The 25,182-nt window shown below is 43.6% G+C and overlaps 1 protein-coding gene across 2 annotated transcripts; it reads left to right on the top strand.

The window, feature by feature from the left end:
* The first annotated feature begins 6 nt into the window (after positions 1-6).
* LOC118634442 (protein SCO1 homolog, mitochondrial) lies at positions 7-24,794 on the top strand. Of its 2 annotated transcripts, none has more exons than XM_036268991.1 (6): positions 7-351; positions 1,264-1,354; positions 3,453-3,650; positions 4,403-4,495; positions 8,169-8,284; positions 24,533-24,794. In XM_036268991.1, exons 1-6 carry the CDS (start codon positions 67-69, stop codon positions 24,599-24,601), a joined length of 852 nt encoding a protein of 283 aa, XP_036124884.1. In that variant the 5' UTR covers positions 7-66; the 3' UTR covers positions 24,602-24,794. The 2 variants fall into 2 exon arrangements, with proteins under 2 accessions (XP_036124884.1, XP_036124883.1); XM_036268990.1 differs by lacking the exon at positions 24,533-24,794 and adding an exon at positions 12,887-15,796 and having other exon boundaries at positions 16-351.
* The last annotated feature ends 388 nt before the right edge of the window (positions 24,795-25,182 follow it).

Raw genomic sequence — 25,182 nt, 5'->3', positions numbered from 1 at the left:
CCCGGAGGAAGCGAACGGCGCCGGAAGTCGAGGGGCGGGTCCAAGGAGGCGTGGTCTCCTAAGCTCATGGCGGGAGCGATACTGGGGTCGGGCCGCATCATGCGGCTTCCGGGTGGTCAGCTTTGGCTTCTCCTGCCTCGCGGTTTCGGGGTTTGGGGTCCGGCAGAGGGGACCCGGAGGCTCCTACTGAGGCAACTGTGCGCGCAGCGAGAGACGGGGTGGCGGGCCTCGGGGCTCGCAGGCCGCTGCCTGGGGTGTCGGCACCTCAGCACCGCGATGCCGCCACCCCCGGGGGCGTCCGGACCCGAGCCGAAAGGCCGCAGAGACCCCACGCGCCCCTCGAAGCCCGGGGTGAGTGCACACCTGGAGCACTTCCTGTCCTCGTCGCGGCCCTCACAACCCACCCCCTTGGTCGTAGCCTCAGAAATGGCTCGTCCTGCCCAGAAGTTGTCCGCCACTCAGCCGGCTTACCCGGGTCAACATTTTAAGTTTTCCTAGCGGTCTCCACCTGAAATGTACCATGATTGAGGAGCCAGAGCAATTTTACAATTTCTGACGCTTGGGTCCCCCTTCGGAGGTTCCATGTGTACGTTGAAATTGAGCAAAATATGGATCATAGTTTCGTGCTGGATATGCCCCCATTGGGGGCGGGGGGCGGTTCTTTCAGGTTCTATTTCTCACCCAAAAAGAACCTCTTGATTGGTAAGGGAAACGGTTTTCGGAGTGGGGGAAGGTTAATGAGTAAGACGACGTAGTCCACATCTTACTTAACCTTGGGACTTGAGGACAGAGAAGTAAGGCTGCAGGAAGCTTCCACCTTGAGATCGCTTCCTACTTTGCCTTCGTTACTTTGGAAGCCAGAGTTAGGTTAACCTCCCAAATTTTGTTTGGTTTATTCATAATCACAATATCAGCACAAGTAGGTAATTAACTGGTTTTTAAATCAGCCGTCGGGATCAGGGTCACAAGGAGAAACAATCTTGGTACTTGAACTTTGAGTCATTTTTTTCAAATGAAAAGAGATTGACTTAGTGAACTTCCCCTTGGAAACTTGCCTTTGTAAGTGTGTGAGGAGCCCAGGTTCAACTGCCCCCACAGAAACTTTCCGTATTTCCTCATCCCAAAGAACATGAAACATTCAGCACATTGAACAATATAAAGGCCTCTGTGTATTTATATTTAAAATTACTATACTATATTTAGTATGATTAGATGTCGGCATCTTACTAGTACTTTTGTTTTTTGAAATCTCTGACCCGGTAGCCTGTTTCCTGGAAGTCTTTAGCAGTCACATTTGCTATTGGAGGAGCTTTATTGGCTGGGATGAAGTACTTCAAGAAAGAGAAGACAGAGCGTAAGTAGATATCATTTGGTCAGCTCTGAAAAGATCCTTCCTGGCTATGGACTAGCATCTTTTTGTTGTTTTTAGACTTGTTATCTTGAAATAATTTTAGGTTTACAGGAGAGTTATAAATATGGCAGAGATTTCTCATACACCTTTCACTTAGCTTCCCCTAATGTTAACGTGTTATATAACCATGAAAACTAAGAAATTACAATTGGTACAACACTCAACTAAACCACACACTTTATTTGGATTACACCTGTTTTTCCATTGCCTTTTATCTGTTCCAGGATGCAATCCAGGGTAGCACTGTCTAACAACATGAAATGACTTGTTTTTGGACAGAGTTGAATGTGGGTAGTAGGAAGTCCAGAGGGCACAAAGATGACTAAGATGCATCCCAGCCTTTGAGATACCTGTGATAGTGAAACTGACACAGAAGTAAAGGATTTTACTAGATGAGGTTCTGTCAGGCCAGAAGGAAGTCAGGGTGCTCTGAGGGCCAAAGGAAAGCTCAAGCCTTACTGTAAACCATGAGTCTCAGCAGGGAAGAGGCCAGAGGCTGACCGCGGGAGATGGAGAGAAGGGGAACCTGGTGCGGGAATGCTAGAAACTGCTTTGGACAGACACTTGATGTGTTTAGAAACTGTTTCCAGGAAGTTTATATTAGTGACTATTCTAGGACTTATAAGAGGTGCTTTAGAAGTTTTCAGTAAATCTTTAAAATATCATTGAAATCTGTTTTGATTTCTTTACTTTAGTGTCTTTTGATGCCATTATACAAAGGATGATGTTTAAATCAGGAAGTGAGAATTCAAAGGCTTTAGAACCTTAGCAATATAGGATTCATATTGATATTTAAACCTGTTTCTTTTGTATAGCTAGCAGTATTTTATTGATAAGATTTCCATATTCTAATAAGCATTTAAGTTCCTTTAATTTCACAGTGAAATAAAACTGAAAAGCTAGAAAAGTGGTGGTAGAGAAACTTCTAGAAAATGCAAGCTTCTTTTGAGTCTAGTTTGGAATTTCACCTCCAATTAGTAACATTTTTTATTAAAAATGGATTATGATACAATATTAAACGTGTACCTAAATCATTTGAGAATATTTGCTGAGAAGATGCCTCATCAGGTCCAAATACTTTATTGTATATTTCTACAATTAAGGACATTCCCTAACATAATCACAATACAGCAGTCAAAATCAGAAAATTGACCCTGATATGTCACTACTGTTTAGTGTTCCGACCTCATTCAGGTTTTCCACTTGATGCCTTTTATAGGAGAAGCTGTCTGGTCCAGAACCACACCTCATTCCTAGTTGTTGTTTCTTTAGTCTCCTTCATTTTGTAAGTTTTTCAGTCTTTACTTGACTTTCAGGACCTGATATCAGCCATTTCTCTAAAAAGCCCAGTTTCCTTTTTGTGGAGGAGGCTATTTAGAAGTCAGGATATGAGTTCATTGTTTGTTACTAAGGTGTGTCTGCTCCCAAGTCCTCAGTAGTCAGAGCTAGGAAAGATGTGTATATATATATATATTTTGAAACTATTAAGTTCACACTATATTGCACTTTCCAGTACTACAAGGTTCATTCTAGTTTTCTTTCCATTGTTCTAACTTCTTGTCCATTTATAACTCTCTTGTCTCTAATATATGATCAACCCTCCTTCCCCCAGTAAGTAACTAAGATCTTCTTATCACCGTCCCCTCCCCATACAGCTGTCCTCAGCACACTCAGGGTTAAACTTCCCATGCCCGGCCACCACCTTGCCCACTTGGGCTCAGACATTCTGCATGACTATGCCCCCTCTCTCACCCCCATTATGGCACATCTGTTGGCTTAGGACTGAATTTTTCCAGAATAGATATTTTTACCACTTTCATTTCTTACAGTCTTTACTACATACAATAGCATTTAATTTGATTTTGTTTTATTTTATACTTATTTTCCATAAAATATTTTTTAAGCTTCTTGAAAACTGACACTATTTCTTCTACATTTTGTGCCCATACAGCCATTAGTACAGTATGAATCATATATCAGTCATTTGAGTACCTGTGGTTAGATTGACTTTTTGTGGTGTGTGTGTTTGTGTCTGTTTAAGAGCTGGAGAAAAAACGGCAGCGAAGCATTGGAAAGCCTCTGCTTGGGGGACCATTTTCCCTCACCACTCATACTGGAGAGCCCAAAACCAATAAGGACTACCTGGGCCAGTGGGTGTTGATTTATTTTGGTTTCACTCATTGCCCTGATATTTGTCCAGAAGAACTAGAAAAAATGATTCAAGTTGTGGATGAAATAGGTAAGAAAGCCATCACTTACTATGAGAAGTATATGTAATATCATTAATGTTATTATGCTTTTCACATTCTTGTATTACTGTTAGGTGGAGGGTCGTAATTATTTGGTTCCTGAGAACATAAAATCTCAGTGTTAGGTTTGTTTGTTGCTTTGATTTCCGTGACCTATAAACTCTCCACCCAGAGAAACCTGTTATGATGCTAAATGGTAGGTTGCTTAAAAATGTCAGTGTGGTCTGGGTCTCCCTTAACTCTGCTTTGTGTCCCTTCCTTTATTGTGGCCTTCCACCATTGACACCACCTTTTCCCAGGTGACTGTTGGTTAGACTGTAAAATCTGTGGTATGGTCTATGATGTGCAGTCAGGGCATTTATTAGTACCAATAAGAAGGCAGGGGACATACTTCTTAAAATGAATTATTCCAGGCTATTCGGTCTTTATGAATAATTTACCCTACCCTTGGGGTATAGTGGGGAGTGTGGGGGGGGATAACATACAATATTGGATTAGACTAGGAGACTAGATACCCTGGTGCAGGTATTTGGTGGGTTATTTATCTGATTCCACTACAGATAATATATAGATCTGTTTCTCCTAAAAGCCATCCCACCCTTTCCCCAACATATAACACCAGTGTTAGATGTGCCTTTGTGTTTCCCTAATACCTTGCTGTACCTACTATACTCTACTCTAATTGCTGGTTTTATCTTTTCCCTTAGAGTGTGAATAGTGACTAATGAGAACTTTCTTTCAGATGGTATTCCAAGTCTGCCAAATTTAACTCCACTTTTCATCACTATTGACCCAGAGAGGGACACAAAAGAAGCCATTGCAAATTATGTGAAAGGTATGTTTTATTAATAATAATTTATATCTGTTTAGCTCTACAGTTCTTGAAACATCAGCTCATTTGAACCTTATAATGTCCTGTGAAATAGGGAGGACAGATGTTATCACCAGTTTTACAGGCAAATAAAAAGATGGGCCCTGGCCGGTTTGGCTCAGCGGTTAGAGCGTCGGCCTGCGGTCCTGAGAGACCCGGGTTCGGTTCCTGCTAAGGGCATGTACCTCGGTTGCAGTTTGTCCCCGGCCCTGGTCGGTTGTGCGGGTGGCAGCCACTTGATGTGTTCCTTCCACGTTGATGTTTCTCTCTCTCTCTCTTCCTCTCTTTCCCTCCCACTCTACCTGAACAAAAGATAGAAAAATGTCCTCGGGTGAGGATTAAAAAAAAAAAAAAAAGATGAGACTCAGAGTTGTGACTGTGCTTAGTAAGTAATTAAGTAAGAACTAGGTTTCTTATTTCCTAGTGCGGGGCTCTTTTTATTTTGTCACAGTGGAAAGACTGAACCTGACCTTCATATATCAATAAAGTTAATAGAGCCTTGAACTGAGAGTAAGGACACATTGTTTCTAATTCCGGCTGTGTACCTCATTCTCTTTGTAAAATTAATGTATATACGTTCTGGGAGTATATACATTGGGAGATTAAAAATGAGTTATATGTAAACACATTTTGAACTTGGCACATATTTTATAAATCCAAAACATTCATTGTGACAGAAACACATAACTATTAATGGAAGAATTTCAAATCAAACATCTAAACAGTCAAGTTAAAACCTATTAGAAGTTACTTTTAAAGGTTGTACCTTATGGTGGAATTAAAGGTGAATACTTAGATCTTATGGACTTGGGTCAGTTGCTTAATTTCTCTGGACTCAAGTTTTTTCATCTGAAAAATGTGTTGAGAATAAAAATCTGATCAGACAGGTTTTATTGTTCTTATACTAGTGTGCAGAATGTGGGTGCTTAAAAATCAGGAATTTAAATTTTAATGATGGTGAAATTGATTGAAACTACTGGACAGAAGGACTAATGGATAGGTTTATATTTATCTTTATTATATGACACATTCTAACGCACATATCCTCAAGCTTTGAGATAAAAAAGTCTTTTGTGGCCCTGGCCAGTTTGGCTCAGCGGTTAGAGCGTTGGCCTGCGGTCCGGAGAGACCCGGGTTCGGTTCCCGCTAAGGGCACGTACCTCGGTTGCAGTTTGTCCCCGGCCCTGGTTGGTCGTGCGGATGGCAGCCACTCGATGTGTCCCTTTCACATCGATGTTTCTCTCTCTCTCTTCCTCTCTCTCCCTCCCACTCTATCTGTACAAAGAATGGGAAAAAAATGTCCTCGGGTGAGGATTAAAAAAAAAAAAAAAAAAAGTCTTTTGTGGCCCTGGCCAGTTTGGCTCAGTGGTTGAGCGTTGGCCTGTGCACCAGAGAGTCCTGGGTTCAGTTTCCTCTAGGGTCACGTACCACAAAAAAAAAAGTCCTTTGTGAGGGACTTGCTATATATTTTATTATGTAACAGATTTCTTGAGATATAATTGACATAAAGTATACATACTTAAAGTGTACAGTTTGTTACTTTTTGACACATGTATGCACAATAAAAAAATGAACCTATCACCCCCAGCAGTTTCCATGTGCCCTTGCCAGTCCCTCCCTCATTCCCCTCCACTTTACCCACTGTTACAAATAAAGAGCATTCATATGCCATTCTGGATGGACACACACTTTTATTTCTCTGGAGTAAATTATCTAGGAGTCGAGTGGCTGGATCATGTTGTCATTTATGTTTAACTTCTTAAGAAACAGACAGACTTTTTCCAAAGTGGTTATATATTTTTGCATTCCTGCTAGCAGAGTTCCAGCTCCTCCACATTCTTGCCACACTTATATGGTTGGTAATCTTGAAATTTAGCCACTTTAGTATCTTTTGCCCATTATGGGGTTGTTTTTTTTATTTTTATTTATATACTTTTATTTATATTCCTGATATAAATCTTTCATCAGGTGTATGATTTGCAACTATTTTCTCCCAGTCTGTTGCCTGTCGTTTCAGTCATGTTTTTTGAAGAGCAGTTTTCCATTTTGATGAGGTCCAGTTTATAAGTTTGTTCTTATATAGATAATTCTTTTGGTTTTGTATGTAAGAAATCTTTGCATAACCCAAGGTTATAAGGGTTTATGTTTTCTCCTTTAGAGTTTTTAGTATGTAAAAATAGAATTTATGTCCATAGTTTACTGGTATGTCAGAAATGTGAGCATTAGCATAGTTATTTTCTAAAGCAATAAAAAGCAGGTATAACTCATTGGGTGATGAACAATCTCCGATTTAAATGTATGTTATCTTGGCAGTTATTTTTCATCACATAGTAACCAAACTATAAATATCCCCCAATGAATAGATACCTGAGTTTGCTATACCTAACCAGACTACCAAAACCATGTAATGATATTCTTCAGCAGCACCCATAGCAGTGATTGATAAAGTAACCATTACTGCATTTTGGGGGATTTTAAAATATTTAAGTTAGTAGTTAGAAAAGTATTGCAATTTTGACAATTTAAAAAGGTCTCTATGTGCAACTAATTCAGGCTTCTTTTGCCCTTCTCTTCATTTACTCATAGAGTAAAAGAGAAAGACAAGCCATCTTGCCTTTTCAGTACCTGAAAAATTTTTCAATTTAGAATGTGTTAGTTCAAGGAATGAAAATAGGCTTTCTCTACCTTTAGAAGAAGGTACTATATATAGTTAAATGTTGGACTATCATTTTAGGAGCATGATGAATTCATGTGTTTTAAGTAACTTTCACCAGCTTACATGAATTCCAAACACTTAACAGTAACTGCATGCTGTGAGATACGAGATTATTTGCTGGAAAATGAGATACAGGTATTTTGAACTGGTGTAAACTAATTATGAAACAAACATTTTTCTCATATGATACAGTAAAAACTATAGTGCTTAATTCATGATTATATCTTTAAATTTCAGCATATCTCAGAACTACATCTAAGTATTAAAACAACTAAATTAATAAAAAAAATTTGACTTGAATAATTAGAATATATTCCCTTTACTAGACAGTCATGAAAGGATATGATTGCTAGATTACAAAGAACCAACTTTTGGGTTCGTTGATCTTTTCTCTCAGTATTCTGTTTTCAATTCCATTGATTTCTGCTCTAATTTTTTTTTTTTTTCCTGCTTACTTTGGGTTTAATTTGCTCTTATTTTTTCCAATTTACTAAGGTGGAAACTTACAGACTTTAGATCTGTCTTTTCTAGTGATGCATTCAGTACTATGAATTTTTCTCTTAAGCATTGCTTTTGCTTTATCCCACAAATTTGGATAAGTTGTATTTTCATTTTTTAAAATATATTTTATTTTCTCTCTGTGTTATTTAGAAGTGTTTGTCTCCACATATTTTGGGATTTTCCAGATATCTTCTGTTACTGATTTCTAGTTTAATTCCAAAGTGACTTAATATATATGACAAAGGAGAATTTTTATTCTATGTGAATTTTTTTTTTCTTTTGAAACATAAGGAAATGTTTACGGACTCACAAGAGGAAACCAGCAATAGGGCTGCTTTATAACTAATACTGCTTTTTGATAGAGGGATGGTTATTTTCTGCGCTTCTTATTTTTCACTGTCTTTCTTGTTTTTTATTTAGAATTTTCTCCCAAACTGGTTGGCTTGACTGGCACAAAAGAAGCTATCGACCAAGTGGCCAGAGCTTACCGAGTGTATTACAGCCCTGGCCCCAAGGATGAAGATGAGGACTACATAGTAAGTAAATGCTCAGGGTTCACCCCACAGGCCAGCTCTCAGGCCCAGGTGTTCATGTAGCTTTAAGTGATGACTGGCTTCAGGGAGGAAAGGAAACCTGAGATTATTGCAAATTCGTTGGGAATTAGGGATATTTGAAGTATAGTAGAAGTATACTTTTTTCTAAGGATGCTTGTTTAATATATATTCACTTTTCCCATAATTTAATTGCCTGGTGTTTTTTTTTCTTCTAATGGCACATAAAATTATAGGGCAATATAAAATCAGTGGTGCCTTTGAATCAATAGAATATAAACTTGATGCCATGTTGGAAATAAAGAGTAGCCATCATTTTGGAGCAAAGTTTATTTTAGTTGTTATAAACATTGTATTGGCTCTGTCTGTGTCCCCTGTGGAGAGGTCAAAGAAATATGCTCCTTTTGAGAAGCGGTGTTAAGCCCCGAAACTGCGTTTTTGGGTTGAATGAATAAGAATTTTGAAAAGCAAGAGAAAAGATGAAAACCATAGACAGGTAGACTTTCTGTAAGATGTATCTTCTTATCAACAATATATTTTGCATAATTAGGGTTTACTACATGCTTCCTAATGATGCACAGCTCCTGCTTTCATCAGCACTGCCCCCTTCCCCCCCCCCCCCAGGCTATGCCCGGCTCCCTTGTCCCCTTTCTAATCAGTGGTTTGATCGCGAAGCACCAACAAAGGGCATGCGCGCTGCCCCATTCCGTTTTCTTCCCAGTAGCACCTTCTTTCCCATCACATTAAAAGTTGACATTATATTTTAGTATCATTTCTGTCTGTTCTTCAGTTGTCACGCTCTGGTTTCTTTTTATATTGGTTGGACAAAGTGATGAATTGGAAGAGCTTTTTTACCAGCAAAGCTGGTTTTACAGAAAGAAAGACGGCCAGGACCGTGTATCGTTGATCTGCTAGCTACACCATGGCCAGTTTTCAAGAGCAACACACGGTGGGGACATCTCACTGTGGTGCTTTGTCTCTTTACAGTCCTGTGGTTTCTCTGTCGCCTTTGAACCTGGAGCACACTGTGTGCCCCTGTAGCCTGCAGCCTAACTGAGGCTTCTAGTCCCTTTGCTTTAAGCCTACATTGTAATCTTATTCTCCTTTTATGGTACCTCCTAGATTTAGAGAAACTTGAATTTATGGGGGAAAAAAGACAGAAATTAGCATTTTTTCTTAAGCGCTAAGTGTAAGGAAGGAAGAAACCCTACTGTGGTTTCCTCTTGTTGTACCAGCAGCACAAGAAGAAAGAGAAGATCAGAGGGAAGCAAGGGGTGAGAGAGGAGTCCATGGGGACAAACACTTTTCCAACTTTTTCTGTAAGAGAGTTGTATTAGTTAATGGGCATAGAGTTTGGGTACTGAGATCTGTACTATGTACAGACTCCAGAATATAGATGTTAATTTTTTAATCTTAAAAATTGAAATGCAAATGTTTAAGTCTTGTGGAGACTTCTTGGACCCTCTAGAAACCATCCTAGACCCCATTTTGAGAAACACTGGTCTCCTGCCATAAGAATTTGAGATTTGAAAAGAATCAATGTGGAAGTCATCGTTCTATGTTTGCCAATCAACCAACAGGGGGAGACACGCTTCTTGGTCTATCATTAGTATGGCTTCTGTTCCTTGAGGTCACAGATTTTCATCCACAAGATGGTATGGGAAACTGCTGTTAAGATTTGAGGAGCTGCAGAGACTGAGGGAACACCTTAAAGCAGTGGTTCCCAACCTGTGGTCGCAACCCCTTTCGGGGTCGAACGACTCTTTCACAGGGTCGCCTAAGACCATCAGAAAACTTATATTTCTGATGGCGATTCATAACAGTAGCAAAATTACAGTTATGAAGTAGCAACAAAAATAATTTTAAGGTTGGTGGTCACCACAACATGAGGAACTGTATAAAAAGGGTCGTGGCATTAGGGAGGTTGAGAACCACTGTCCTGTCCTAGAGAAATTCTCTGCTCATGTTGATGAGTTTCTATCCACTTATTTATTTTCCCACCTATCACCTGTTTCTCTGTACACAAAAGCAACAATACGCTACACCTGTTTTCTCATTTAATGATATATTGGACATTGTTCTACATCAGCACATATATAGTAACCTTCTAAAAAATGGTTGTTTGGTTTTCAGTCTTTTTATAAATGATGCTGTAGGTCAGCGGTTCTCAACCTTCCTAATGCCGTGACCCTTCAATACAGTTCCTCGTGTTGTGGTGACCCCCAACCATAACATTATTTTTGTTGCTACTTCATAACTGTAATTTTGCTACTGTTATGTCTTAGGCGACCCCTGTGAAAGGGGCATTCGACCCCCAAAGGGGTCGCGACCCCCAGGTTGAGAACCACTGCTCTAGGAGACGACAGAAGGAAGTGACGTCAGTGGTTCCCTCTAAGGAGAACTGAGGACTCTGGGAGTCTGAAATAGGAGAGGGACTTTCATTGTGTACATTCACTGTGCTTCTTTTGTTCGTTTTTATGAGCATATATTACCTTTTCAAAAATTAAAAGTTGTGTGTGTGTTTGTGTATAAATGCACGTTAGAAAAACTGAGGTGTTGCCCTCCAGTAGAGATAGCGGCAACGTGGTGATATAAAAAGATTGTGGACTTGGAAATTGGACAGATCTGGATTCTGAGCTTAGGTCTGGCATTTACCAATTGTATATCTTACCCTCTCGAGCCTATTTTATTGTTTGTAGAAGTGTATGATACCTGTCTCCAGGAGCGTGTGCCCTGGCCAGGTGGCTGGGGTTTTTCTGTGCTAGGACCCACTAGAACTTGAAAGTACTCTCTCCTGGAAACTGGCAGTTTTCTCTGCCCACACCCAAATTGACATGTGACATACATAAACAGAATAATATTCTCACTATGTATTAGAAAGTACTTTATATTAAGAACAAAGTCCAATACACTGAAATTCTGTTTTTATTTTATTTTTTATTAATTAATTTTGTTACAGATGTTTCTTGTTTTTCCCCCATTGACACCCTCCTCCCGATCCTGCGCCCCCACCCCCTGGTCCCAGCATGGTTGTCTATGTCCATGGTTACACATACATGCATGTAAGTTCTGTGGTTTATCTCTTCCCCCATGCCTCTGAAATTTCATTTTTAAAGGAGAGAGAGAATAAAGAAAAGGAAGGAATAGGGAGAAAGAAGGTGAACTGAAGACCTAATTCTGACATATATTTAAATGTGGGGAGAAACATGAGGCCTCCAGCTGTTTTAGCTCTTGGTGCACATTCTTTCCGTCTGTGAGGGCAAGTGGCTTCCATTTGCTACATCTTTGTGAATGTGTGCATATAAAAAATAATTACCTCACAGGCATGTAATGTGTCCGGGTATATTTGGGGGCTGCCTCCAGTTCGGTATGTATGATCACATTCCTGTCTTAATCTTGCCAACTAGCAATCAAGCCTGCAGTAAATTCCAGGACTCAAAATGCCAAGTCTTCTGCTCGTTTTAAATCAGATTTTGTGGAAGCATGCAACTAAAAGAGAGAACCAGTCTGAACTTCAGTTAGAGCTAGGAATGCGGAAAGAATGTGCCCTGGAAAGTGGGTGTGGGTTTTAGGTGTCCTTTGAGGCGTAGCGTTTACGGCTCCTCAGGAGTTTCCTGGGGCTTTGCTTCGAATGGGGTTGTTGATGTGTAAAAATTCCCTGGGAAGAAAGACCCCTGTTTTCATGTTTCATTTGAATCACTAATATCAAGGCTAATACTGTGTTCAAACCTATAAATTGTATATTAATAGTTGGCTTTCTGGTTTCTTCTCCTAAAATATGGTAAGCAGAATTTAGGTGGTAATGAATGACAGCCCATTCTTCCTAAAACAAAGGAATGTGCCCAAGCACGTATTGAAGAAAATTATTTCTCTCCACCATTTTTTAAATTTCATGTGATACGTCTTTCTACAAGGGCTCAGGGGTCAGGTGAACTATTTTGCTGGTAAAGGTAAGCTCTTCCCAAGCAGGCATGTCCGCCAGCTCTGACTGTTTAACCAAGGCCGGCGGCAGCTGTTTCTTGATGTGGAGTATTTTCTCAGATTATGTGGGTATGTTAAGGATTGACCACAAGAAATCCAAATTCTAGCTGATGTTTCAAGGAGTGGTCAGTGCAGATTTCTAGAACACAAAAGATTTTAGGTAATTTGTCACTGTGAATTTACTATAACAGGCTTAGGCCCATTCCATAAATAATAGGTGCCAAAAGGCTGTTCAAGCATTAATATGAAGTTCTCTTAACCTGCAGTCTTTTTTTTTTTTTTTTTTTAATCTTCACCCGAGGATATTTTTCCATTTTTTGTTCAGATAGAGCGGGAGGGAGAGAGAGGAAGAGAGAGAGAGAAACATCGATGTGAAGGGACACATCGAGTGGCTGCCACCCTCACGACCAACCAGGGCCGGGGACAATCTGCAACCGAGGTACGTGCCCTTAGCGGGAACCGAACCTGGGTCTCTCCGGACCGCAGGCCGACGCTCCAACCGCTGAGTCAAACCGGCCAGGGCTTAACCTGCAGTCTTTATTCAGTAAAATAAGCAGCTTATTTTGGTAATCTTTTTGTCATCCCCATCCCCCCTTTTCTTTGCAGGTGGATCATACTATAATAATGTACTTGATTGGACCAGATGGTGAATTTCTGGATTATTTTGGCCAGAACAAGAAGAATGCAGAAATAGCTGGTTCAATCGCTGCGCACATGAGGGAACACAGGAGAAAGAGCTAGCCAAAGCGGCATTGCCAGTGCCGTGTTCTCTTGCTGAAGAGGAAGGAACTTTGTCTCCCATAGGAGACAACTCACATACGTATGCAACCTGCAGAATGGCCTTCATACCACGAGAACATCTGTTATTTTTGACAGGGCGTGTCACCTGTGGGATCAGCCAACATAGATTATTGGAACTGTGAAGATTACAACCAAAAGCATCCCAAATAGCCATCGCAAGACTGAAGGACCAAATTAGCCACTGGAGTGGACCTCAGGGAAGGTCACCGCGAGAGACGCATTGCCGATGTGTTTCTGTCGCTGAACAGGGCCCTCTGGTCGGTGTTGCTGCCTCTCCAGTGCCTTGGACCCTTGCTCATACAGGTTCTGGGACTGAATTTCCAGGAATACAATTTCTGTAGTGCTCTTGCTCCCCTTTGAGTTCCTAGTGGCTAATGAATGAGGCTGTCTGCCCTTCGAAGCTAAGCTGTCCACTGGAAAGCTTGAGTGCAGTCTTGTTCGTTGAGGAATACCGCTGTCAGGTTTGCATCGCGGGCCCTCTCAGCAGGTGCTGGTTTGACTAACGAGGAGGGAATCTGTTGTTTGGGGAAAACCATTAGATTAGTTTCTTCAGGGATCTTTGTGTGTGTGATTTTGTGCTAGATTTTCAATGACATATCGAGTGGAAACGAGGCTCTTGCCCTGAGTGTGGTGCAGACTACCTTTCTGCCTGTGCTGACTGCTCTGTGTGGAATCCACATTGCAGCTTGGACAAGCATGACATTTCTCGTGGGTGAAGAGTGAGTGCGTAGGGCAGACACCCACAGGCGATGGATGGACAGGTGGGGGCTTGGAGTGCAGGCTCCCGGGCTGAGCTGGAGCCACTGAGCCGGGTAGGATGCAGAGACTGCATTCATAACACACCCTGCGTGCCTCAGGCCCTGGTGGCCTGGGACCTTCCCTGAGAAAATGTGAGGGAACAAGGTTTGGATCTGGCTGGGTGAAGACTCATCATTTGATGTATCAGTAAAAGGTTGAGCACACGGCTAGGAAAATGGTTGCCGAGTGATGGAATGAATCAGCAGCTTTGGCTTTTGTTCTGAATTTCACGTTTTCCACCTGTGACTGCTGCCCTAGGGCAAAGCTGTCTGAAGGTTTTCCAGGAGAGCCCACCACAGCAGGTGCAGCACCCATCAGAGCAAGCTTCTCTGCACTTCGACTGTTTCAACATGCACGTGAAACAGGCAGTGTCTACTTAAACCCACTCTAAAGACATGTCAAAATATGTGAAAAAGAAAAATCATGAACTCTATAGTGGTTATAGGCTAAATTGTGTCCCCCAAAATCCATATGTGGAAGTCCTAACCCCAGTACCTCAGGATGTGACTGTATTTGGAGACAGGGTCTTTAAAGCAGTGATTAAGTTAAAATGGGGCTGGTAGGATGGGCCCTGACCCAGTGTGACTGGTGTCCTCGTAAGAAGAGGAGATTAGGACACCCAAAGACCATGTGAAGACACAGGCCTCCAGAAGAAAGCAACCCTGCTGATACTTGATCTTGGGCTTCTTCCAGAACTGTGAGAAAATAAACGTCTAGTTGCAGCCCCCTGGTCTGTGGTACTTTGTTACAGCAGCTTTAGCAAACTGATGCAGTAGCCATCCTTTCTTGGGGTGGGTCCCTTAATGACAGCTGCAAGATTGGAGTGACTTTGCCAGGAGCTTTGTCAAGGTGAGGAACATACTGAAAGACTCGTCTCATGTAACAAGATGCTAAGTGTCTAAAATGCCAGACACTTGAAAAGAGGGTCTGTTTTAAGCCACAAAACATTTGTGTGGATCAGTGCGGCACGCTTGCCCTAGATGAAATTTAGTCCTCATTCTCAGCTGTTGCAGGTTAGAGCTTGTGTAATGGTCCAGAAAGGGAGCCAGCAGCTTTTGAAGAAACCTTTTATTCACTTTTCATTTCAGTGTCAAGTTTAAAGGCTTAGGCTCAGGATGCTAGGAGCAGGCTAATGGACTTCAGAGATGACGTCCACATCTCAGGCATGAGGGAGACAGTCCCAGACATGCAGGCGTTGCCCTTCCAGACCTTGATTAGACTTTGGGTCCCAATTTCTGGTCAAGTCTCTGCTTGTTCCTTTGCCGTGGGGTGCTTATGGTGACCTTGGGAATCCAAAGCAGGGGTGCTGTGTGCCCGGGGGCATCCTGTCAATTGTGAATCTTGGGGAGTTGAAATCAAGGATGCCTCTCAACAAAGTATCACTTGCAGATCTGACGTTGGTGGGTTCGTGTTTTCTTTCCCCGGACTCCAATGGAATTAACAGCACACGCTGTTTGTTTGAACGTTATCAGACTCCTGTCCACAGTGGGCGTGGAGCACTTCGTGCTTCCTTCCGTCCGTGCGGTAGCTGTACCCTCGCGGTGAGAGCCAGGTTCACAGAATGCCAGGACAGTGCATGTGTGAGCTAATGTGAACCAAGTAAAGGGGTTTGGAGTTGTTAGTGCATCTGCATAAGATATTTTAAAATCTTTTGTTTTAAATACAAGGTTAAAAGAAAATTTTCAAATAACCCATCACCCCCCAAATAACTTTGTTTTTGCATACAGCACTCTACAAGTTGTGGGAATTACCTTTATAAGAGCAGCCACACACGTGTTTTTATCCCTTCAGCTTACATGTTTTACTCATCGTTACGAATGACAGTCTCTGTGATGATGTGGGTGGCTATTCCTATTTATTAATGAGATGTAGTTAATAACCTTCAGCCATGTGTTCCTTAGTAACACTCTTAGAACTTAGGAGATGATTCTTTTCTATTTACTTAAAAAATGTATTTAAAATTTATTGGTTCTTCTGTAATTATATTCCCAGTAGAGAAAATTTGTAATATACAGAAAAGTTGAAGAAATTTTAAAATTACTATTATTTCACTACCAGAAAACAATATTTGGATGCATTTCCTTTCAATATTCATTATTTTAAAATCTTTTCTGATATCAGGAATTCACAGATGTATTCTTTAAAAAAAAATTAGACACGATGGATCAAGCGCAAGTCTCTCTTGCCCACCACTCCCCACCCCCGCCTCACAGGAATTGCTGTTTAGTGGTGGGGGAGAGGGTACCTCCAGAGTATTAAGGATCTCCTTAGGCTGTTTCTGGTTCAAGTTAAGTTTTATTACCATGACTAGCATAGCTATTACTAGTTTGTTGGGTTTTTTTTAAGTATGTTTTTATTGATTTTTTTTTTTTTGAGAGAGAGCGAGAGAAACATCAATGTGTGAGAGATGTTGACTGGCTGCCTCCTGCACGCCCCCTACTGGGGATCGAGCCTGAAACCGGGGCATGTGCTCTGACCAGAATCAAACCTTGACCTCTCAGTCTGTGGGATGATGCTCAATCTTCTGAGCCACACCAGCCAGGCGAGCTATTACTAGTTTTTATGTGACTTACTTTTGTTACATTTTTGTATATTTATTATATACTGAATTTGGTAAATATTGAAAGTAGCACAAAATAGCTCCCCCTCCTCCCTTGCCAAGGTTAGGTAGTAGGTTAACTCGAGAAAAATGTGTTGGCGAGGTAAACTTCTGTTGTCTCCTCACCCCTGCCGAGACACACACCTGTGATTGAATGATGGCATCATTTGGGGCATGTTATTGGATAAACTTCCTTCTCTGAGAATAGCCACTAGGAGCTGGGAACCACAGTCAGGGTCCTCGGGTGGCGGATCATGGGCTCCCACTGCAGGTGTTGGTCGGTGGGCACCGCCCACCCACAGCCTGCGCTCCCCGCCGTGGCCGGTGCTCCTCGGGAACTCGCTGCACTGAAACCAACCTAGTTGAATCCCCGCGATGCTGGCCGAGTTAACCTCCCGCAGCCTCGCTTCCCTAACCCGCAGCCTAGAATGCTGATGCACTGCGGTCCCAGGTCACCCTGACGCGAAGGCTTCGACGCCGTGGACGGCACCAGCAGTGCTCAGGAAGGGGTGGGTGCCGTCACATTTGATGAGGGTGGTGATTCGGAGCTTGCTTGACAGAGGTGTCAGCAGGAGTTTGGTCATACGCGTCTGTACTGTCCCTCCACCCCTTCCACTTCAGCCTGCCTTGGAGTACGCTGACTTCTGACAGTCCCCCACATTCTCTGCTTCCCCACCGCCATGCACCTATCGAAGCCTGGAACTGTTTGGTCATCTTGCCTTAATCAGCTATTCAAACCTGCTTTCTCTTATGTGGCATTAAATTTAGAGAAAAGTGCCCAGCCGGTGTGGCTCAGTGGGTTGAGCATTGTCCCATGGACTGAGGTACCCGTTCGATTCCCGGTCAGGACACATGCCTGGGTTGCAGGCTCGATCCCCAGTAGGGGGCGTGCAGGAGGTGGCCCATCAATGTCTCTCTCACATCGATGTTTCTCCCTTTCTCTCTAAAAAGTCAATAAAACATTTGTAAAAATTTTGAGAAAAGTTTCTTGAAAAAAATAAGGTCCAAACCAGAAACTTGGGCTTTTCGTCTTGACACAGAACCTCAGAGCATGATTATATGGTAAGAGCAGGCCGCTGGGGGGTCTTTCTCAGGGGCTTGGTAGGCACAGGGCCTCATGAAACTAGTGGATTTTCGCGCAACAAGTCTGTTGAGGGTAATTCTCAGAATGCTTGAATGGAAAGCGCAGGACAGCAAATGCTGGAGGTTGCTGTACCAGGGCTCGGGCATGCCCGTCGGGGATTGCTGGCTTCCGCAGGAGCCCACTGTCGCTTTGAGAAGGGGCTGCTGCTGTCTGCTGCTCCGATTCCCCGGGGCCAGTTTCTGCTGCTCTGGGCATGGTCAGCAATTCTGTGCCTGCCTTCGCCTGCCCTCGTTGGCTTACAAGGTAGATTCGAGAACAGATGGTGAGCAAGTTTTCTTCTCAGCCCCGGGACACCAGGCTGGAGACTGGCCTGGCTGGTCAGCCTGCTAGTTTGTCCATTCGGCCGGTATTGATCGCAGGCCCCGGCCTGTGTGCTGGCGACGCAGGGGTGAACTGGGCCCAGTCCCTGCCTCTGAGCTGTCTTCATGGGATAGACACACTGGAAGCAAATCTGTTAAATGGTGTCAGATGGTAATGAGTCTTTGAGGAGGGTAAGGGTTAGGGTGTTGGTCAAGGAAGGGCTCCTTCAGGGGGCCGCGTTTGAAAACGGAGTGAGCCCTGGGAGTATCGGGGAGCTTCCAGCACCAGGACCCTGGCCCCAGAGTGCGTGGGACGCTCGAGAACAGCAGGGGCCGGCCTGACAGCAGCTTCGTGAGTCCCCGTGGGCAGTGAGGTGGGCAAAGGGGCCAGGGCCACGTTCCTTTCCCAGCAGGCTCCGCTGAGTGCAGGGAAGCCCTGGAGGTCAGAGGCGGCGCCTGACCCGATCCATCGCCCCGGGCGACACTGACTGGTCTGGATTCTCACAGGTGTCTGATGTCTGATGGGCTAATGTCACCCCTCCTGGGGGTCTTAAAAGTTACTCATCCTGTGTACTATCTCAGAAGAGTATCTCTGGATAGTTAATTGAAAGAAAACTTGAATTCTCTTTATTTATAGTGAAATTTAAAACTATATGCTGAGCAAAATAGTTTAATGAACTTGATATACCATCACCAAGCTTTAATAGTTACGAGCACGGCCTCGTTCATCTGTACCTCCACCCACCCCATCCCACCCAGTCCTGCATGTGCAGGTGTCTCCAAAGACACCCACTCCAGCTCTAAAGTCATAACTGCCATCCCATTATTACACAACGTTTAAAAACATTTTTTGCTTGATACCAGATATGCAGTCAGTGAAAAAGTAAGTTTACTTTGGGTCCTTTGCTTTCAAGGAGCCACCACATGTTCATTGTGGAGGTGTGTCCTGTGCACGCCACACACGACACCGTCCACGTTCACACCCAGTTCATGGGGACACGCAGCCCCTGCCGCGCCCACTCACGGGGTGTGGGGTTCAGGCTGGGCCAGATTAGGAAGACCAACCAGCTTGTCTTGTGTTTGTAAGCAGATAACGGTGAGGATGAAATGAGGTTCTGGGGGAACGAGACCATGGCCATAGTACAATATGGGGACCTCTGGCAGCAACTGGTGGGGGTGAACTGCACTGCGGAGGAGGCCTTTGGAGCCATGGGAACGTTAGCTCCACTGGGCTGAGGACGTACAAATCTAAAACTGCTTAGAGCTATAACTAGATGTGTGCATTTTATTGTATATAATACATAACTCAGGAAAAGGAAGCAGGGAAGAAGAGTCCTGGAAAGGCAGGCTTGAAAGGAGCGTGGTGTGGAGAAGACGGGCCGCCGCCCCGCAGCTCACTCGAGCTTGGACTGTGTGACGAGTTAGCAGCTACCTCCCGGCTCGGGTCAGAGTGGAGCAGGTGGCGGCTGCGCAGAAGGTGAGGCTCTCCGAGCCTGCGCGAGACCAGAGCGGTGAGGGGAGTCGGACGAGCAGGGTGGGGTCTGGTGAGGGTCCCAGTGTACGTACAGTGTCTGTCTGCTCGTCTCACTCGAAGGTACAGGACATAGGTGGCTCTGGGGACCCCCAGCTGGAGGACGGGCTGGGGTGGCGCATCTCTGAGAAGTTTGCTCAAGGCTTCCTGGGACCCAGGACACTGCGGGGACAACGGAAGGGGAGAGCGGGCATGTCCCTCACTGGCTTCTGCAGCGAGTCAGCAAGCTGCTCTGCTGCTCTGAGGGGTGACTCTTGTGCCCAGTGTTGTCCCTTTTTAGGGAGTAAACCGGGCTGAGGCCCTTACACTTGAGCCGTCTCAAGTATTCTTGGGAAGATCCGCAGTCGGTGGCCCACGGTCCATTTTCCATTCAAGGTGACGCAAAGGTAAGGGGCCGAGCTGAGCTTTCTAGCCGAGTGGGAGCTGGCAGAGGCCACACCGAGGGCCCTGGGCTCTGCATCTGCAGGCCACCAAGGTCTGGGATGACCTTGAGGCTGTTCTGCCACCAGCCTGGCGTGGCGGAGACCAGCCGGTACGTCCTACTGTGCAGGAGAGGAAAGGTCAGTGAGGACTTGTCCACAGCGTTGTAGCAAAGCTGAGTCCAGACCCCCCTCTACAGCCTGCTGCCCGAGCGCGTCCCGACTAGCAGCCCTGCGTCCCCTGGGAGCGCCCCGGAATGCAGAGTCTCCGGCCCACCCAGACCTCCTGACCCAGACTCAGAAGAGGTCCCCGAGCGACTCCGTGCACATGCAGGTCTGGGGGGCACCGGGCTCACAGCACAGCGACCTTGTGCCCGCTGCACCACAGCCTGCTCCTTGCTCCCCAACAGACAGGGGGAAAAGGAAACAGTGATGAAATAATTCACCTTCCCCTGACCAGGAAGTTCTTTAATTATTTCTGCTTCCGTGAAACACATAACTTGAGTCTCCCAAGTAAACAAATCCCATTTTCAGATAATTATTTGATTGCCTCATTTGAACAATTCTAATAAAAAACTTACACCACAGGAAACCAAGGCTCCTGCGCGGAGTTGCTGGGCTCCAGCCAACGGGGAGGAGATGGGCGGCTGGGTTAGCCAGTGAGGCCTGTGCGGACGAGTCTCCCTTTGTCGTTTTGAAAGCTGACTTGAAACCAGGTTGACGAGTGTGTGCCCCCAGTTGGCCCGCGTTCAGGGAGGCTGCTGAGAACGCAGATGTAATGAAGGGAGATGGGGACGCTGAGCTGCCCGGGGCCCGGTCTAGGCTCAGGCCCAGAAGGGCCGGGGCCCTGCCAGGATCCGCTCCTTTCCGAGCAGGGCTGGGCATTTCGGGTCTAAAGCAGGCGAGGCCTCTCTGGGAAGTGCTTTTCCCACCGCTACTTTTCTCTCGGGCCTCCGGGGGGTCCCCTAACTCCCGCTCTGCCCCTGCAGGCGCAGAAGGCACCGACACCACCCATGTCTGCAACGAGGGACCACAGCGCTTGGACAGTCAGCCATTGGTCTGTTAATTGGTTCAACAGGGTTTGAGCTCCCGGGTTAGGCTGATGCTGGGACACACTCAGGCACTGGGGAGTGCCTCTGAGGTGGCCACCGCCCGCGAGAAGCACGAGGCAGTGTCTCCAGCACTCTGCCTGGCCAGTTTGCCAACTGCCCCCCTAAAAGGACACCCTCTTTCAAGTGTTTTATGTAGCTAATCAGTTTCCAGTTATAGTATGCAAAAACATATATTTACTGTGTATCATAATAGTCACAGAGGAAATAAACCGATGATTGAATTCATAATGATCACGCAATATAGAATAAATATATTAATGATTCAGAATTCATGAAAAGACTATAAAATTTTGGGGGGAAATCCAAGATATGAATGAAAAAAGAGGCAGTTTATTTCTTGATAAGAAGACTCCAGGATGTAAATATGTTAATTTTCGCCCTGGCCGGTTTGGCTCAGCGGTTAGAGCGTCGGCCTGCGGTCCTGAGAGACCCGGGTTCGGTTCCCGCTCAGGGCACGTACTTCGGTTGCAGTTTGTCCCTGGCCCTGGTTGGTCGTGTGGGTGGCAGCCACTCGATGTGTCCCTTCACATCGATGTTTCTGTCTCTCTCTCCCTTCCTCTCTCTCCCTCCCACTCTATCTGTACAAAAAAAAAAAAAAATGGAAAAATATCCTCGGTGAGGATAAAAAAAAAAAGTAAATATGTTAATTTTCTCTCACTTAAATCTTCAACACAGTTTCAGTAATATTGCAATAGCAAATGGTTAGCAGCGACATGAGGGAATTTGGGGGAGGGTGATGGAAATGATCAAGGTCTTGATTGTAGTGGACTATATATATTTGTCAAACTCATCAAACTGTATACTTAAAGTAAATTTTAATGTTTATACCTAAAGAAATTGAAAAGACATATGCACTACTATTTAATTGCAGCATTATTTACAGTAGCCAAGATATGGAAGCAACTTAAGTGTCTATCACAACGCAGAGTACTAACCACTATACGATCACAGCGAGCTACCGGAGCCTTTTAAGTGTCTATCAATAGATGATTATATAAAGAAAATATGGTATATATGCGTGTATGTGTGTGTATACTGGAATATTACTCAGCCATAAAAAAAGAATTAAATCTTGCCAATTGGGACAACATGGATGGACCTAGAGGGTATAATGCTAAGTGAAATAAGTCAGAGAGATAAAGATAAATATCATATGATTTCACTTATATGTGGAATCTGAAAAAGTAAACAAACAAAACAGACCCAAACCTAGATACAGAGAACATTTTGATGGTTCCAGATGGGAGGGGGCTGGGGGGATGGGTAAAAGGGGAAAGGAATTAAGAAGTATAAATTGCCAGTTATAAAAACAATCCTGTGGATGTAAAGTACAACATAGGGGATGCGGTCGATAATATTGTAACAACTATGTATGGTGTCAGTTGGGTAGTAGACTTATTGGGGTGGCTACTTTATAAGTTATATGAATGTCTAATCACTAGGTTGTATACCTGAAGCCAATATGATATTGTATGTCAACTGCAACTGAAAGTTTTTTAAATTATAAAAAAAAGAAAGAAAGAAAAGGGAGTTTCCTGTATAATGTGCAAGACTTGAACATGTGCAAAAATTCCATGGAAATCTCTTGGCCCAGACTGATAATTGAGTAAAAGAAAAATTAAACTGTTATTTAACTTACCAGTAAAATTAAAATGTTGGAGGATTTTTAAATACTTAAGAAAGAAAGAAAGAAAGAAAGAAAGAAAGAAAGAAAGAAAGAAAGAAAGAAAGAAAATCTTGACTTACATAATTTTCCCCTTCCCCCCAAACATTCGGAAGGTATGTTTTCTGCCAGTGTCTGGGTCATACACTAAGTAATGCATTAGCTGAAAACACAATTCCTGTTCAAATATGTCTTTAAATTACAATGGAATTTTTGGGGAGCTCAACAAAAAGATTCTGAAATTAGTCTGGAAACATCAATGTGAAAATAATTAGTAGAAATGAGCAAGGAGAAGGGACTTGCCTCAACGACTCTGAAGATGTCCCTGCGCCATGTGATATCTGACAGGGCGACACGCAGCATTCAGCAGATCAAGTCCCAGGCGTGTGGGCGTGGACCCATGTTTATGAAACTACTATTTCACAAAGGTACTATATTGTATTGGTGACGATTACAAAAAAATTGTATTGGAACACTGATTAATGAAATAACGAAAAATTACGTTATTATTCTCTATCTTCCACTAAAAATCATAACAACTAGCAGGAAATACATGTGAACGGTTACCCAGCTAGGGGGTAGGTTTACCCGGGGCGTCATGGTGATGCCCAGCCCACAGGCCTAAGGGCAGCAGCCCCTCACGTTCCTGAGGACAGTGGCCCTGTACGGTACCACATCATCCTTCTGCCACGGCCTAGAGCTGTCTGGTTCACAGGCTGGACCAATCAGACCCTCTCCGGAGTAGAACAGAGGAAGGCTGTGCTGATAAGCAAAGGCACCCGGAGCAAGGTCATGAGGAGGAGGGGCCAGAGCCGGCCGAGGTGGCCACCATGAGCTGCACGCGCACTGAAACGGTGAGTGCAAACCAGTGAGCACGGGAGCCTTGGGCGGAGAAAGAAGCAGGCAGGAGGAGATAAGCAGAAGCCCTAAAAGAAAAACAAGTGCCAAGTGTTTAATGATAACAATTAATTTTAAAAATAAATTTGACGTGCATCCTCCAATATATGTACATTTACTTATTTATAAATTATATACATGTACTACTGCACAAATATATTTCGCAAGTGGTCGCCAGCTAACGTGAATTTTTAAAAAAGCAGAAATGGGAAAAGATGAGAAAGCAAGTAAGTGGTATTATTAGTCTGGGTGATGGACACACGGGTATGTGTTTGTTTTATTCTAGAAACTCAACAGACATATTTTTGTATATATTATGTATGTTTGCTCCATTTTTCTATAAAAATAAAAATGAATATACTTAAAAGACTAATATTTTCTTCCCACACGCTAATGTTCTGTGCGCTCCTGACTCAGGACACGTGCATTAGGTTTCCTGGGCATCGCAGTTTTAGATCCAATCTCCATCTGGCCTTACAATGCTCACCCCTCCCACCCCGCCTCCTTTCTCCGGGTTCTGAATGAGCCTGTTTTTTTGCAACCGCAAAGACAGACTGAAATAGTAGAGCAGGTTTTGTAAACATGACACTGAAGACCAAGGAAAGAGTAGGTCGCTGCTAGGCTTGATCAAAACATGTAGCAGAGAGGTACTATCACTAACGGACAAGGTCTGCTTACAGTTCCGTAAGGAAATAGAAGAGGGACACCCCAAGAAAAAGCTGGTCAAAGGCATCTCAGCAAAAATGAATGTTGAATATTTAGCTATACCCTCGCCCCAAATAATAACCATTACTAGCTATCAATCAATGCAAATTAAAGCATTGGAATTTTTATCTCAGGTTGAGAAAATGCTAAAAAGAATGTTACCTGTTGAGGAAGGAGGAATGGACTCTCACAGAGAACTGTAGAATATAAAGTGTGGCAACCTTTCTGGATGGCAGTTTGTCAATACAGATAGACCAACTCTATCTCTGCCTTTATCCACGCAGAGACCGGTGGGTACGCACGCACGAAGATCTGCTCACTGCAACACTTCTGTAACAGTAGACAACGGATAGCGAGCTCGGCGTCCAGCTGTGGGCACTGCAAGATACCAGCTACGGGGGAGAAGTGAACGGTGCATCCATAATGGAGGACCATGGAACCATTTCGTTGGAGCAGTTGATGAATGTTTAATGATATGGAAATATATCCAAAATTTGCTTTAGCTGAGTCAGCTGCAAAAATTTGATCTCATTTTTTGTATAAACAATAGACACACACCAAAAATGTTATTAACAATGATTGTATGTTTATGATTTTTTCTTTTCTTTTTTTCATATCCTTTTTTTTTAATTAATTTATTTTTGTTACAGACATTTCTCCTTTTTCCCCCATTGACACCCTCCCCCTGATTATTTTCTTATTTGGGGGGATTTATTTTCTAAACCTGTCTAAATGAACATACATTACTTTTGTGACAAGAAAGAGTCATTCTCAGGAAAACATCCAAGTATCAGGTAGAAACATAGTTTATCCCCTCGTCAATTTTAATCAAACAGTAGCCCCTCCCTATAACACCGTGCTGCTGTGAGCAGGCTTGGATGGTGTGCGTTAGGGTCCCCTAAGGATGTCTGCGGGGATCATGGGAAGAGGTAGC

The sequence above is a fragment of the Molossus molossus genome, unplaced genomic scaffold, assembly GCF_014108415.1.
Source record: "Molossus molossus isolate mMolMol1 unplaced genomic scaffold, mMolMol1.p scaffold_m16_p_19, whole genome shotgun sequence".
NCBI lineage: Eukaryota > Metazoa > Chordata > Mammalia > Chiroptera > Molossidae > Molossus > Molossus molossus.
This window is presented reverse-complemented; position numbering and strand designations above follow the sequence as displayed.